General features: G+C 40.0%; 1 protein-coding gene across 1 annotated transcript; it reads right to left on the bottom strand.

Annotated features, from left to right (window-relative positions):
• Positions 1-1,454: 1,454 nt before the first annotated feature.
• On the bottom strand, positions 1,455-2,956 carry LOC148028303 (uncharacterized). Its single transcript, XM_087689940.1, has 3 exons — positions 2,546-2,956; positions 2,057-2,447; positions 1,455-1,972 (listed from the first exon to the last, which is right to left on the bottom strand). The coding sequence occupies exons 1-3, from the start codon at positions 2,948-2,950 to the stop codon at positions 1,455-1,457; spliced, it is 1,314 nt and encodes a 437-aa protein (XP_087546066.1). The 5' UTR covers positions 2,951-2,956.
• Positions 2,957-17,196: the final 14,240 nt, after the last annotated feature.

Here is a 17,196-nt window from a genome sequence, read left to right as displayed (position 1 = left end):
CATCTTGAATTGACCTTTGGAACATTAATTTAATTCATAAACATTTGCTGCTTTGGTTGTGTAGTCACTAAAGATTCAATGTTACTAATCTCACGATTTAATGTTAGTAATCTAATGATTTCATTGCACCATAGCACTTCATTACATTATTCCATAGGATTCTTTGTTTAGACTCATTAATTGATCTTATCTCTCTCTCTCTCTCAAATTGACCATAGTATCATGAATTGAACTTCATAAACATTTGCTTATTTGGTTGTATAGTCACCAATGATTCAATGTTACTAATCTCACGATTTAATGTTACTAATCTCGCGATTTAATGTTAGTAATCTAACGATTTCATTGCACCATAGCACTTCATTACATTATTCCATAGGATGTGTGGTTTAGAAATCATTAATTGATCTTATCTCTCTCTCTCTCTCAAATTGACCTTTGGAACATGAATTGAACTCATAAACATTTGGTTATTTGGTTGTGTAGTCACCAATGATTCCACACACACACACACACACACACACACACACACACACACACACACACACACACACCCCTCCCTCTTAGTTGGTTCTACACACATGAATAACAAAATATAACATAGCTTCAACCTCCTTTATCACATGTGTCAACTATGCTTCCCAACAATGCACCCGAATTACTAACTTAAGCTATCAATATTTGCGCAACTCTTTAAATATGAGAGCATGTCACATGTGGATTACATGAACATGTAGTGATAAGAAATAACCTGTTGGATGTGTTGCCAAATATACACACTAATTTCTAAATAGTAAAATCATATAATTATCCAATACGACACTACCATAAAATCCAAAACACCACCATAAAAACTAGCTAATTCCAGCAAATAGAGCAAGATAAAATCCAGGAGAACGTTATCCATTAGATGGAGAATCATGTGTACAGTACAAACATTCTGAACCTAGATGCCAAGACTTCTGTGATCGTGGACCCATCAGGGAACGAGAGAGAAAACTGACGCTCCTCATTCTCACTGTTGTAGGTGCAATACAAAATACGACAAGTGCCAATGTAAGACTCACCATACAATCGCACCGCCTTGCCGATCAAGATAGAATCCGCTGGATGAGGAGCATACCGCAGGGATAGAGGGAGTAGTGCATGGCAAGTATTGCATGAATACACTGCGAGAGGGTCCACCAAAAATGTTTTGGTGCAGCAATGAGGACAATATATCTGCGGTTTTGGGCTAAACCTTACACGACCCCTCCCTCGTTGATGCTTGCGCCTTAACACGCCTGTAATAGATGGACGCTTGGGTTGTGATGAGGACTCCCCCTCTCATTTGGACGATGACGATGATCCTTGCCATGCCCTAGGCGCGTCTGTGTCACATTTTCCTGGATCTGATAAATCCCGCCCTTTTTAGGCATGTCAATCTCCTGTGTTGTGAACATGTGAACAAGAGACTATTTAGCACTTTCCAGTTGGCGCATACAAGCATCCATCTGTGCCGCTGTGTAGGATGGAATCCCATCCTCGATCCTTTGAAGGAGGTCTCTAAAGTCTGCGATGGAGGACACGAGTTCCCCTTCCTGCACGCCACCATCGGAAGCTGATCTCTCCAATCTTGTGATTTTAACGCCACCTGGTCTTTCCTTTATGTCATCAAAGACATGCGCACTATCGATGATGGGGAGAACCTCATGAAGGTGAGGAAAATAGCTCTTCAAGATGAGCCTCAAACCATGAAGATGTTTACAGTCAGTCAACCAATCAGGGCAATCACAGTAGTTTGATTGTACACTTACATGATACCATTTTGCATGTTGGGTGGTGCTTGCTATTTTAAACAACATGGTCCCCTCGTTAATGACTTGAAGAGAGGAGGGATCTTGCTCATACCGCTGAAGAATCTTCTCCCCTGCTGCCAATCTAGCCGTATGACTCTTGCTTGACCCATAGACTTTGAAGCGCTCAGAATCAGCTGGCATAAAAAACATGTATAAGACAACAATGTGTTTTAAGGGAAGGTCAAATGTGCAAATAGAAAGGAAACTGACCACATTACCTATCTCTTGCTTTTGCTTGAAAAACTCCAAAGCCGATCCACCCATTCTAGAACCTGACGATGAGTCACCAACAAGGGCGTGCAGGAGATCCAAAATGGACCTGTTGATCCTAGCATCAAGTAGAGTGTACTTGATATATTGCCAAAGTCTCTCGATGAGGTTTGTTGTGTCGACATTGCCATGTGGAAACATGCGACCAAACTTGGGCCATCTTGCACGCCAAATACAATCTTTCCCACACCATCCATTGGTAACGTATCGGACCACGTTTGGATGAGCGGAATAACGATGAAGCAATTGCTCAAACATATCATCAAACTGCGACTCTGTAGGGCAATGCATAAGATTGGACAAAGAGGCATACACATGATCGCGCTCATCTGTAGGGACCTTGATTCACGCAAGAATATGTAAAGTACTCACTGTCAAGCTCATGGAACTCACAAAAAGGCAATGCTTAAAAGTAAAATGGTATTAAAAAGGTGTACCTGTGGCAAGAGATTTTCAACCCATGCTTTCTTTGTGTGGAACCAGCATAGAATAATATGGCATGCTCGTTGACGTTTGTTGCCACCAAGGTAGTCAGTGGTCCAACAATGAGGGTCTTCTAGAACAACCTTCGAGAGCGCCTCCAGCTCTGGCTGGGACTTATCAATCACCAGGGCAGCAGGGCGAATATCTCTCATCCTAGATAGGACTAGTCTCATGGTGATTTGCAAAGCCATGATCTCTTGGTTTGACCCATTGTCACTAGTGCATAACATAAACCAAATAGGGATACCCACCCCATATTGGTTTGGTAAAACCGCCGCATAAAGCGGAAGACCAAACACATTGGTCTTGAATGTGCTGTCGATTGCCCAAGCATTGTTATTTGAGAACTTCTTACTCATTTGCAACATCCATTCGTCCTGGACTATCAGTAAGAATGGTTTGTCCTTGTCCTCTATGGCATGAGGATTTTATGGTTGGCAATAGAGTACCTAAAAGACCATGTAGATGATAGTATCAAATAGATGTACTAATTTTCACAGCTTATAAACATTTATGAGAATATGTCAAATACCTTGTTTTGATCTCGTAGACGGAGAGCCTCCAAATACATTGCCATCCAATCATCCTTCGAAAGTTTTCCTGCAACAGGATGACACATAGAACATTGACGCTCAAAGCAACCTAGTACCATATACAAAGGCTTAGAAGGTAGCATACCTTCAGTTCGAATTTGATATGATAGTGTCTGTACCTCCCTTGGTATCATGAAGAACCTATAAATGACACGATCCAATGAAGAGGCATTTTTCAAATGAAACCGCTCCTTACTAAGGCTCATCTTCGCAACGTGCCGACATGTCCCAACGTCAAACAGGTCATCCTTGCAACAATCAATCATAGTTGGATGCACCGGCAAGTGATACAAGTCGGCACAAGATCCAGGTACATGACCCTCGTGTGGTCCATGGACTCGTATAGTGACATCATGGAGATCGTCTTTGTACTCGATTTGCACCTTGAAAGGGCAACCACATTTCTTCGACGCTCGCAACCTGCGGATTTGGGAGCCCTTTCGAGTTGCTCTACCACTACGATGACATGCATATTCCACTATTGTCTTCCCTAAACCATGCTTTTTGGTTGAGCGAACCTTGCCCAACCTAACATTGTGTTCAAGCATGATTTCTTGAAGCCTCCGCTCAACAAGAGATCTATCTACAGTAAACTCCAAGATGGGTGCTCTTCTTTCTTGAACCTTCCCATGAATGAACAATGGGCCTTTATAACCATGGGGCCTTGTGAACACCTTGCAAGTACACCCACTGATGAGATCCCTCACATACGCAAGAGGAATGCCATGCCTTCTCAAGTCAGTACACCACGTGGATTTGATGGAATTAATTGTGACATTGATACCCTCGTGAGCACATGTAACCTTGTTTATGTGATTTTCAAAGAATATGCTCTCCCACTCCTCTATACATGCAATGCGCAATGATGGCTCCAATTTCAAGGCCAATGTAATGTATCCATCGCCATTTCTACCAATGCAAAGACCTTCTCTGATTCTTCTCCACTTCTTCAAGTCGAGCAACTCCCTCCTGTGGAGTTACTTGAGCACCTCCAATGTGATGGCCTTCTGCCCGCTCAAATCACTGACCATCAAGCTGTAAGTCTCTCTATTAAAAGAGAAGTACTTCGATGAGGTATAGGTAGTTGGGCTTGGTGCATTGTTAGTGATTTCTTGTGGTGCCGAATCATTGTCTCCACTTAAGAAATCAAGCATCTCAACCTCGTTGCTTGATGATCCATCTAATATCTCTTCATCCGTGTCGAGATCATCGATCTCAATGTCGCTTTCCATAATCCATGCGTGTTGACTACATACGTATATATCACCAAAACATCATTCCAATGCCACAATGCATCCAATGCAAATATGAGAGGAAGAAAGAGAGAGAGATATGCACCTTGTAGTGGAAGTCATGACCAAGAAATCGTAATATGAACCTCAAACCTTTGTTCCAATGATCTCGTGAGCTTGTATGCGCTTGGAATATGGGCATCCAACCTCGGTTCACAACAGCACACGAATGCGCCCTGCGTGCAGGATTTTCCTGTGGGTAATACCGAGAGCTTTTCGGCTTTTGGTACTAGGTCAACACAGTTTACTTCAATGGCTGGGTTTACTTTAATGGCTGGGTTTACTTGTAGTCCACGATTCAAAAATACGTATCAGAGATAGTGGGCCCCGCAGAATCTACTATCTCTTACTGCCAGCCCATGCCATCAATTTCAACGACTGGCGGTGTATTTATAGTCCTGGATGGGTTTACTTTTGCATGTGGCAGTGAACATCCCCGAATTTCGAGACACCGTTGCTCCGTCAGATCCAAGTTTCCGGCTGGTTGGGTTTCTATTTACTGGTTGGGTTTTGTTAAGCTGGATGGGTTTACTTCTGCATAAAGTAGCGGCTATGATGCGAGCCTTTTTTCGGGGTGAAGAGGAGCCATTGATCCCAACTCCCCCAGGTCATAAAGACCCCGTGGGAGTTAGTGCTGAGGGTATGCACCCGTGCTTAATTAGCTGCCTTTGAGGTATGCACCCGTGCATTGGCAGCTAAAGCAGTATTGTCGGCTACGTTTGCTCTCACATAAGCTGGGATGCAATAATTACGAGGGATGCTCTGTCTACATAGTTGCACAACTAAGCTACTTTGTGGTACACGGTCTTTGTGCTACAGCCACAAGAGAATCTTTATGACGTTTGGAGCCCAACTTATCTGTGAAGCCAACCGGTATACAGTAAAAGGGGTGGTACTATTATATCTTTATACTGCTACTGATGCCTAGGGAGCTCTAAGTGACGTGATACATTGTGTTCCAATTCGAGCGTATCACACTAGTTTTGAATACGCCTAAACGCTTTTCTCACAATGTGTCCTTCAGCGTGATCACATTAGAGAAATCTTTTTTTCTGCACCCGCGGAAGTTTTGTATATCTTCACATGTCATATGGCTGGATATATAAATCAGGACTTACGGAAACAAATGTTCGTTCCTTGGCTCTTTGCTTTCATCAGCGTCCGCTCCCCTAAACTGGAAAGAAAATATTCTTACCCTTTCACCATTTTTGGTTGCGGAATGCTATAGTAAATATGACTGAAACATTACAGGAAAATAAAATATGTGAAATTTGAGTTGCGACATGCGAATTTGATGACATCCTACTAGCGGGTGCTAATATTTACAGCAGCCCCCGCTCGAGCAAGAGCCGAATATCGAAGCTCATGTCAAGTTGCTGTTATATTCCTTACATATCTAACAACTAACCTTTGGCACTTGAGGTCCATGTGCAAAGACGTTTTGTAGGATTCTGAATCTATTGAAAAGAGTTTACGTCAATATGGCACGTGAACGTTTCATAGGATTCTCAATCTAGTGAAAAGAGTTTACACGAATATGGCTTATCACATGCCATAACAACTTCAAACCCATGTGAGCTAAACTCTCAATGTACTGCCTATACCAAATGCTTGATATCTTGCTATTCATTTAATCCAATGATAATACAAATTAGTTAATTTTGTACATCTTTACTTTGAAGAATGGTGCATTTTTTGTCATAAGTTTCTTTTTATTCCATAAAAATTGGGGTAAAAGAACCACAAGTTTGAGCTTTTCCGTTTTTCAATGTTCTAGCACAGTTTGCATGGTTCCATATTTGATATTGTCTTTATCATAAAAATCATTCATGGTCCTTTGTCTAATCAGTCTTTATTGAGTACACCAACCATATCTTACATATGTAAATAGACTTGATTGCAATCACTCTTTGTGAGGGACCTTACTGGACTCATGGGATGAATGAATGCATGTCAAGCACAAAAACCATATGATTTATTTTGTCACAACCGTGTATTGAAACGTCAATTATAGTAGACACTAACCTAGCTTTTAAAGAAGAAATCACAAGTCTTTCTTTGACACCCAACAATTCTAGCTAAGTGTTGTAGATAATGTCATGGTTTACATGTGCTTGTTGAAGGACTCCAACATTAAAAGTAAATCTCTTTGTGTAATTTAAAATACTAACTTATTAAGTTAATGATGTATTAAGATTATAATAGTATTGCTACATGAGATCCATGCCAATTAATAAAGAGTATTGAGTTGGTATTTGTATCCAAATATCACAAATGAAAACACTCATGTTAGCACCATAAAATCCCTACCTTGAATGCTACTTAGATGATGATGATGATTGGAGTTATATTACAAAAGAATATTTACAAAACATGGCATGATTAGATATAGCTTAGTTTAATATATATTCGAAAGAGTTATGCATGGACATATGATACAAATAAATTATTAATATTGTATCCATGTCAATGGTGCATTCATAGCTCACTCTTTAGAAAGGGTTGCCTATCATACGCTATGAGGTTTCCCATATGAAGATATACATGTGGTATGGGGAGTGATAGGAAGCCCTTCCAAGTTGGTACTTCAGCTCTCAATTGCTCCTTACGGCCATCCATCTAGATATGTCAACACGTGTTGTATACGTGTGTGTGTGTGTGTGTGTGTGTGTGTGTGTGTGTAGTATTCTCTCTCTCTCTCTCTCTCTCTCTCTCTCTCTCTCTCTCTCTCTCTCTCTCTCTTATCCCTCTGTTTAACATGATCTAACCCTAAATCTTCTTCCCTCTCAACTTCTCTTTCTCCTTCACACAATCATGCACACACATATTCTTTCTCTCACTAACCCGAATCTCTCTCTCTCTCTCTCTCTCTCTCTCTCTCTCTCTCTCTCTCTCTCTCTCTCTCTTATCCCTTTGTTTAACACGATCTAACCCTAAATCTTATTCCCTCTCAACTTCTCTTTCTCCTTCACACAATCATGCACACACATTTTCTTTCTCTCACTAACCCTAATCTCTCTCTCTCTCTCTCTCTCTCTCTCTCTCTCTCTCTCTCTCTCGTGCTTCCTCCCCGTGTCTCCTTCTCTCTTCCTCTCCCTCACTTTCACTCCCTCTCTCTTCTCTATCTCTCTCTTTCGCTCTATGATCTCCCTCTCTCACACTCTCAAGCTCTCACTTTCCCCATCCTACCTCCTTTCCTCTCCCTCTCTCTTCCCCCTCTTTCTCTCATTTTTATTTTCCATCTTATTCATTTAGTCACTCAACTACACACACACAAAGATACACACATACACACACACTTATGTGTGTGAACCATAACATATAGAACTTGTGTCCATGTGTGTGAGTTATTAATTTTTTAGAACGTAAAATGTGTGTTTTAAGTGAACAATTGATTTTTTTCTAGTTTTAGGAAATCAAATCATGTTTATATGGGATAAAATTAAATGTGATGATGGAGTAGATTATGAATTAATTCCTTAACTCAAAATAATAAAAAAATACAGTATTTTATATAAATAAAATAAGAAAAAATACTAAAAAATGTTGTTTTGGACAAAGAAAATAGGAAAAAATAGTTTTTACATCAGAAAAATGATAAAAATTTAGAAATATGTTTATGAAAGTATGACAAAGGTAAACCATGAGGATTATCCTCAGTTTACTCCCGTTTGTATGTCATAGTGCGTATTTATCACTTTTTACATAAATAAATTTAGATGAACTACCTTTTGAACCCACCCAACCAATGCAAAATCTTAAATAGTAGGGGGAAGGGGATTGTGGGGGTTAAGTATCATTTGAATTATGATTTTATTCATATTCTATCATATAATATTCGTTTGATTCAAGTTTAAAAAGGACAGTAGCATGGGTCATTCTAACGTGCTACCTTAGCAACAGAGCAATCATGCGCTAGAATAAAATCATGAAAGGGGTTTTTGTGTACATCCACACTAATTGATTTATAATTTTACTTGTTTTTGTACTCTATGTCATTTACCTTGCATCTGCATTTTATACATGGGATCAAGAGAATCATCATTTGGGTGTATAGCACTCAATTTCAATCGATTGACCCATGTTGAGTGTGAGGATTCCCTTGAGCTATAAGTCTAGTATTATCCTTTCCTTTGGGGGACTGATATGGTAAGGATTATATTATCTCATGGAATGTTTTATCAAAAGAGAGACCTATGTTGCGTATGTACTTTATGTTGAAACATTGCATCTTGGGGCTAATCCCTGGGTGTAGGAGAGCCATAGTGGGGCCACAGTGATAAGCTAGTGGGTGCTCCCTTCATTTCTATTATGAGATACTAGGCAACAATATGTTTGGGTACTCCAATTTCTTGGAATCGAGAAGGGCATCACGTTGGACTACGAAAAGTGTTCTTTGGATAAAGCAGTTCATAGTGACTATATGCTCTTGGCCACGAGGCTGTGGGGTTGTTTAGGTGAGTTTAGGCTTTGGCTAGAGCCATAGAGCTAGTGTCGGGTTTTTGTTCCTTATAAGGCAGTGTGTTTGCCAAGAGCTCCTAATAAGTGGAAGTTTTGAACTTTGGTTAATTAGGGACTAATAAGTTAATTTATACAAAAAATCATCGAGGTAGACCCATTATTTCCCGATAAACACCATAAAGCCAATATCCAAAAACAAAAAGGATTTGAAATGGCTAGATGGGAAACAAAAATTGTTAGGAGGTGTTTCCCTTAACCTAGCAACCCGATATCCCTACAAGGGAGAGGTCGTAGTGACCCTAGGACCACAAACAGCTCATTAGGAGGAGAAGGAAGCTTTAGTATATCCATTCTCCTAGTAAATTAGTCTGCTTCAAGTGGAGTTGTAGTTACACCAGTACAAACTTCTACAACAAATTTGATTGTCATTATGGTGCAACCTATTATATTGGAGTTCCTAGAGGAACGCTAGATTTTCTAGATTTAGGGTTCCCTCTACCTATATTTAATGCGCTAGCAGAGGAGGATGTAGAGCTTCACATTAGTGAGTTGCAAAAACTTATGTTTCATTATTGAATTCAGGATGATATCTAACGATGTTCTTTAATACAACCCTAAAAGGGAGGGTTTCAAAGTGGTATCATGGCTTGGAAGCCGATACCATAACCCCAATTGATCTCTTATTTGCAACCTTTCGAAAGGAATTTACCTCTGAAAGAGGTGGAGAATATTGGCTACGTGTTTTAAATGTGATACGTCAAGAACCCTATGAAAGCGCTTGATCATATGCCAAGAAGATGAAAGAGGTATTTCACAAGTTATAAGTCTCTATCCATATCCCACTTGCTGCCCAACTGTGATATTTCTTGCATGGATTGGACTTCAATATCCAAGTACAATTGAGTAGTGTCCCTCTAGCAGATATAGATACTGCTATAACCAGAGCAGAGAAAGTAGAGTCCCACTTACAAGCAGCCTATGGCTCGAGGAGAAATCTAAATTCAAGTAGGCTTAGTCCTTGGAAATGATTTAGGATTGGTTAGTGGAGATTGAGATGTGATTAGTAGCCATGTGGCCAATTTGAATGGTAAGAAATCATGATGCTAAATGTGCCTTTATTGCTAGCTCCTTTAAATATCATTAAGCCAATAGTGAGCCAAAGAACTCCTTTTGTAGACCAAGGGTCAGTCGGGTACTAGAAAGCCCAACCACGATTCAGTTATAAGTGGTGTGGTGGGGGCAGCATTTCCCTCGTAATTATCCTAATATCAAATGCGATATATTCATGAAGAGTGGTCACTTAGCCCCCATCTTTTGGAGTAGGGTTACTTCTCTCCAGCAAGGTAGTTAGCAACTTTGGCCTATGAATCACCGTGCCAGTAAGAAGAATACTAAAGGAGAGGGCCACAAACAAATTTTGCAAAGGGGTAAAGCCATACTTGAGAAATTTCCCAGTGGGGTAAGTTTGGTTGAAACCTTGCCAATCAATGAGAGTTTATCTCCTAACAATGTTAGGGTAGTAACAAGGGGTAAAAAACTGAAAAGTGCTTAGAAAGATGACCCTAGTATAAGCAAAGTTAACACTAAACCTAGGAGAGATGATAAGTAGGTGTTGGATGCCCACATGGGTCCACATAAAAATGAGGGTGTTTTAGAGGAGCCAGTGCTAAAAAGAAAATAGAAATCAAAAGAAAAAGAGGCTACTAAGATTATCAAGAAGCCAAAAAGAGTGGTTGGTGTGGAAAGAGAAGAGAGTAGTGGCAAACTTTTGTGAGTTTAAACTAGCCAATATGATCTATAAAGTCGGACCACATGTGAATCTACTACAACTAATCCAACTGTCGCCAAACATTTGTAAGGAGTTTTAGAAGATTCTACGAATGGGTTATGTGATAGAACCTTTTAGTGTCCATCGAGTGGGTAGTGAATGGTGGGATCATATAGAGAAGCACTGCCCTAGGGTGCAGGCATATGTCAATGGAATATTGATAGGCAATGCAATGGTGGATCTTGGCCCATTCCTAAACATTACGAGTATGGATTTATTGGAGAGGCTAGGTCTAAAAATCCAAAAAGATATCACAACAGTTCTAGAAATGGATGATGATAGCCTAAGAGACAACCAGAAGGAATGGTAACGTAGGTACATGTGATAGTTGCTAATATTGAATGTGTCCTTGACTGTTATGTTATTCGATTTGCTAGGAGGCTAAAATATCAACTGTTGCTTGGACACACTACAACAAAAAGGGTCCATAGATGCGCTTGTAGATGTAATATTTGAATTGTGAAAAAAAATGTCGGGCGCGTTTATTAACGCGTCTACAAAATCGTGTCTAAAAGCGCGCTTATGATCAGAGTTATACGCACACTTAGACGCGCCTATAGATGCGCATATAAATGCACTACGTAAATATATAATCACATTTATAAAAAAGTGGATATATTCATATTGTGCGTCTATACACACGTGTATCTACGCGTCTAAAACCGTGTTTACTCTGAAAGTTTTTGACAAGAATAGACGCGCATTTATCCTGCAATTTATACGCGCTGAGAGACGCGCAAAATAGAGGTATGAAAAAAAAACCAGAGAGCCACATGCTCTCTGGTTCTTTTCTCTCCATCAACATCAAATTGTATACTTAGGGAAAACAGGGAAAGATTATTTCGAAGGTTGGATACTGAAAACAAAACAATGTATGTAGCACACGAAATTTCATATATATAGATGAAACGTTTTTACATTATGAGTTCTAGTGCTTGTGACGTTATGGTCGTAAGCACTAGTTGAAAGTAATACATATCAAAAATGAGAATTACAAACCAAGGGGAGGCATGCATGCATGGGGCTCCTCTATATCTCCTCAGAAGAGGCATCATCATCGCTACCACCACCACTGTCGTTGCCTCCACCGCTACTGCTAGTCCCCCCTTCGCTATCCTCAACTGCATCAGGGTTCGCCTACACAAAGGATTAAAGTATATAAATACCATTACAAACAATAAATTAGAGTTATCTATACTTTTCATGTAAAGAATAAAACATACCTCTTCTGGTGGTGGAATCCTCATGGCACGATTATATTGCTCCTCCGTGATGAGTCCCTCCTCGTAGAAATGCTGCTAAGTGGATGCCCGGTTATGATCTCGATGGTAGCCTACCTCTCTAGGAGTAGGCATCCTACCAACAATATAGAACTACAAAAGAATTTGAACATACAAATTTTTTTTTAAAAAAAAATCAAATAATACTTACAAACTCAGCCTCCCATGACTCCCTGCCACCTGATCCATAATGCGACGATCCCATGGTTTCCATCTGGATACGTCGCGCCTCTGCATGCTGGCGACTTGTCATTTTCTCCGTTGCTCTCTTCTTGGCCTCTTTCCACTCCTTGCGGTGGCAATTGGGTGGTTGGCCATATCCAGGCTGCCCCTGCTCTTGTCTCCACAATGACTCCTTGGTGCGCGTCATAAGGTGAGATCTCTTGTTATGAAGTGCGTCTCTCACCTTTGACCATCCCCAATCATCTGAGAATCGTGAATTCTCGGGATTAGGGTACCTTTTATGTACTTCCTGTAGCACCTCTTGCCACAAACCATTTTTTTGGTGCTTGAAGGGAATCATGCAATCTTTGTATGTGGCATGCACGACAATCCTCAAGTAGGCTATCACTTCCCTCCCCTCAAAGTCATGCAAGATACCACCAATATCAGTGATAGAGTAGTACATTTGTGGAGGCTCACCTCTCTCATTTTCCGGTGAGGGTGATTGAGAGCCACCACCTAGGCAACCCCCACAAAGCCCTCGACCTCCTCATCCTCCCGCACCACTCTCCCTCCTCCCTCGATGTGCACTACCCTCTACCTCACTCGATACATATTCCTCTGCAGATGTACGTGCTTCGACCGATCCATGTACCTCAACTGATCCCTATGTAAGCAAAGATGTGATAGGTGTCCCAGACATCACACTGAAAACCTCATCTGCAGTGGGAGGGTGACCAAGATAATTGGTCATCTCTCCCATGAATTTCTCCTTGTTGAATGGGGTGTTGGAGGATCCAGGATTCCACATCTAGACAAGAAAAATCATATTACCTTGTGTAGATAAAACATATTACATACAACGTCTATACCTGTGTCTCTGTGCGCATCTATACCTGCGTCTCTGTGGGCATCTGCCAGCGTGTGTATCCTCGTCTATACACTGTAGAGCACATGCACCCGCACACGCGCTCAAAGACGCACCCCTAGAGAAACATTTTTCGCGTCTATATCTGTGTCTACACTGAGATGTAGACGCGCTATTAGACGCGCTTGGTCGGCTTATTTTAGTAGACGATTGCCATTATTGATTTACAAAATGCAATACATAATGGAATCACAAATCCTAAATACACAGACAGAGCAGAGAGAGGAAGATAGAAAGAAAGAGAGAGAGAGAGAGAGGGAGAGACTTACCTTGGGTGTTTGGTGTGGTCAGTGGTGGCGCTTCTTCCTTCTCCTTCTTCCTCTCCTTGGTAAGTTACCCTCCCTTGATGCTTGCTTACTTGCTTGCTGCTTCTTCTTGTTCTCCTCTCTCTTGTTCTCTCTTTCTTCATCTCCTTGGCTTTCCTTTTTCCCTTCTTGTGTGTTTGAAATGAAAGAAGAGGTGAGTCGTGAGGAGGTGAGGCATGAAGAGACTAGGTGAGGCATGAAGAGAGTGCGTGTCGGCTAAACTCAAGCTTCAGAACCGCAAAAAAAAATAGGAAAGGAAAGGCGTAGTTTGAAAAAAAATGATTTAAGTATGATATGAATTTTGACGTATGCGTCTATTTTTGCATGTATAAGCGCGTCTATTTGCGCAGATATATAGACGCAAAAGTCGCATCTATTTATACGCATGTTTACACGCGCTTATAGACACTGTGATAGACGCGCCCGACTTTGTGCATCTAACATGCGCGTCTATGCCTGGTTTCTGTTGTAGTGACATCCGTGGATATTACACTCTGACTATTTGGTAGATATCCTAGTTGGTCGACAAATTTCTAAGTGGGTTAAAGAGAATAATTTTGGATGCATACCTTAAGGGCCCATTGGATGAAACAACATTACCTCCCACTACAGAATGGGAGATACTCGGCGGAACTTCAATTGTTGGAACCTCAAGTTCTAGTGATTCTAAAGAGGATTCTACTACTAAGGAGATTTATCAATTATGTTTAAATGAGCCAATAAAGGAAAATGATAGGATTCATGATGCTGATGTGATAGAGCTGAATCTTGGGATTCCAAATGATCCGTGCCATATTAAACTCGAGAGTATATTATCTACTGATGAGTGTGTAGATTATGTGGCACTCCTATAGGACTTTAGGGATTTATTTGCATGGAGTCATGGCAAATTGAAATGGATTCCTCCCTCTATTGCCATGCATATGATCCCATTGAAAGATGGTAGTAAGTGACTGAGGCAGAAGGTTAGACGTATGCCTTTTGAGCTGAGAGAGCCTCTTTTTGAGGAATTGATGTGTTTAAGGAAGGCTCGTTTAATATTTTGTGTTGAATATACCGAATGGTTCTCATTGATAGTAATACGAAAGAAAAAGAATAATCAAATGTACTTGTGTTTTAATTTTAAAGAATTGTATAAGCAGACGATAAAAGACTATTATCTTCTCTTCTTTATGGATCAGATTTTAGATCAGCTAGCAGGGTGAGAGATATACTCTTTCATCTATTTCATGGGTTATAATCAAATGGCCATAGTTACAGAGGATAAGTTAAAGATGATGTTCATTACAATCTTTGGTACTTTTGCATACCATGTGATTGCTTTTGGCCTATGTAATGCTCCTAAGTCTTGGTAAAGAGTGAGTGACAAGACATTTGCTCACATATCCCTTGAAGAGCTAAAGGTTTTCATAGATGAGTTGGGGGCTGCCACCATGACTCATCATACACATTTTAGTGTTCTACATGCATGCTTTGAGCGATGTTGTGAGTATTACATTGCGTTGAATCCTCAAAAGTGTGTATTCAGGGTGCCTTATAGTTTGGTATTGGATCATGTTGTGAGTGCGGCTGGTGTTGCCACTAACCTTGAAAACGTGGTTGTTATTAAGGCCCTAAGCCAACCCACTTGCCCTAGAAACATTAGAGTTTTGTCTCATTCGTGGGATATTATCATCGATTCATCAATGCATTGGTTGAACAATCATTACCCTTTATGAATATTTTATCTCACAGTCATATTTTTGAATGGACAGAAGCATGCAAAGTGACATTTGAAGATGTTGAAATGGAATTATCCAAAGTTCCAATTTTAAAAGCTCCGAAAATGGGTGAGGTTTTCTATATATTCATGGTTGCGATAAGGTGTAATATTAGTTATTTCATATCCCAAATTTGGGATTCACAACTTTATCATCCTATTGTATTTGCAAGCCAGAAGTTGGAAATTTTGAAGCTTTGTTACAACTATTTGGAGAAGGTTCGCTTGGCTATGGTATCTACCACCAAGAATTTTAGAAATTATATTCTTTATGAGAAAGTAGTGCTCTTCACCAAGGTAGAAGGATTGCTTGAACAAGCTTCAACCCCTTGATCGACTAACCAAGTGGTTGATTTCTTTGCAGGAGTTTGACTATGAGATTAGGATCAAGACAACAAAGTTGTAGGATATCGTAGAGTATCTAGTAGATTTTGGTAAGCGTAAGGAAGACTGGGCTAATATTAGTGATTGTGAGGACTTGTGCAAAATTGATGCAACTTCTATTTTGTCATGGTATGTGTCCATTATGCATTATTTATCAACATGCAACCTGGTGAACACTCTTTATAGATCTGAGAAGAGGAAGATCAATCAACAAGCACTTCACTTTTCAGTAATCACAGGCCTTTTATATAGGAAAGCTATGGATGAGAACTCTTGTCATTGTGTAGTGCCTAATAAGGTACCATTTATTCTAGAGGAATGTCATGATTCAGCGTATGGAGGACATTTTGCTAGATGGTTCACCATCCAAAAAGCCTTACATGCTAGCTATTGGTGGCCGATGGTTTTCCAAGATGCTTTTGCATATGTTAAGTGTTGTTATGTATCTACAAATACACAATTTTAGGAAAAATCGTAAGCAACCGCTTAATCCTATTCTTATGACTTTGCCCTTTGAGAGATGGAGCATTGATTTTGTTGGACTTGTGCACCAAATCCTTCATCTCAAACTTCTTCAAGAAGTCCTTAACTTCAGTAATTCCATTATCACTGTTAGCTGTAATAATCAAGTCATCCACATAGATGACTATGATGACCAAACCTGTATCTCCCTTCTCACATAAAGTGAGTGATCAACATCGGAAATATAAAAGTGAATATTGACAAGATACTATCCCATCTTGTAAGACCATGCTCTAGGTGCTTGCTTCAGTCCATAGAGTGTCTTATTTAACTTGCATACATATGTAGGATGCTCTAAATCCTCATAACTTGTTGGTTACTCCATATACACCTCTTTTTGTAATTCATCGTGCAAGAAGGAATTCTTAACATCCATCTGCTACAAACTCCAACCTTCAGCTGCCAAAGCAATCACACATCCAATCGCCATCCTAGCAATTGGACTAAATGTCTCTTTATATCTATGCCATATGTTTGAGAATAGCCTTTTGCAACCAGCTTAGCCTTACACATACTAAGTGAAACCATTTGCATTATGCTTGACTTTATAAACCCACTTGCAACCAATACTTTTCTTTCCCTTAGACAAGGGTCCCAAATCGCAAAGCTATCAACTCATCCATTATTGTATCCCAATGAGCATGACCAATAATATCCTCAAAACAAGTGGTCTCAACATCCTCAACCACCTTTACCATATAATCATAATGAAAAGCTTCATGACCTTCAAAACCAAATATTTTAATAGGATATCTTATCCTAGTAGACCTTCGTACTGTTGGATCACTTAGTGGAGCCTTTACATTACTATGTGCTCTCTGTACACCTGGTGTCTTGACTAAAGAAATACCAAGCTCATCATCTAAACTCTCTAAACCACTAGAATATCCATCAAATCCCAAATGACTAGTAGATGCATCATTACCATCCAGAACACTTTCTTCTTTCCTTTGTCCTTGCCTATGATTTTTAGTCAACTAAGGCTCTATGATTCTTTCTTTTCTTTCTACACATAGTTATCATGATCATTATCATAATCTAATATATCACTAGTAGATGCATACACTACAAGGATATGGAGGCATAGTGAC

The sequence above is a fragment of the Lygodium microphyllum genome, chromosome 12 (assembly GCF_053477565.2).
Source record: "Lygodium microphyllum isolate KBCC chromosome 12, Lygodium_microphyllum_v1.1.10, whole genome shotgun sequence".
Taxonomy (NCBI): Eukaryota; Viridiplantae; Streptophyta; class Polypodiopsida; order Schizaeales; family Lygodiaceae; genus Lygodium; species Lygodium microphyllum.
This window is presented reverse-complemented; position numbering and strand designations above follow the sequence as displayed.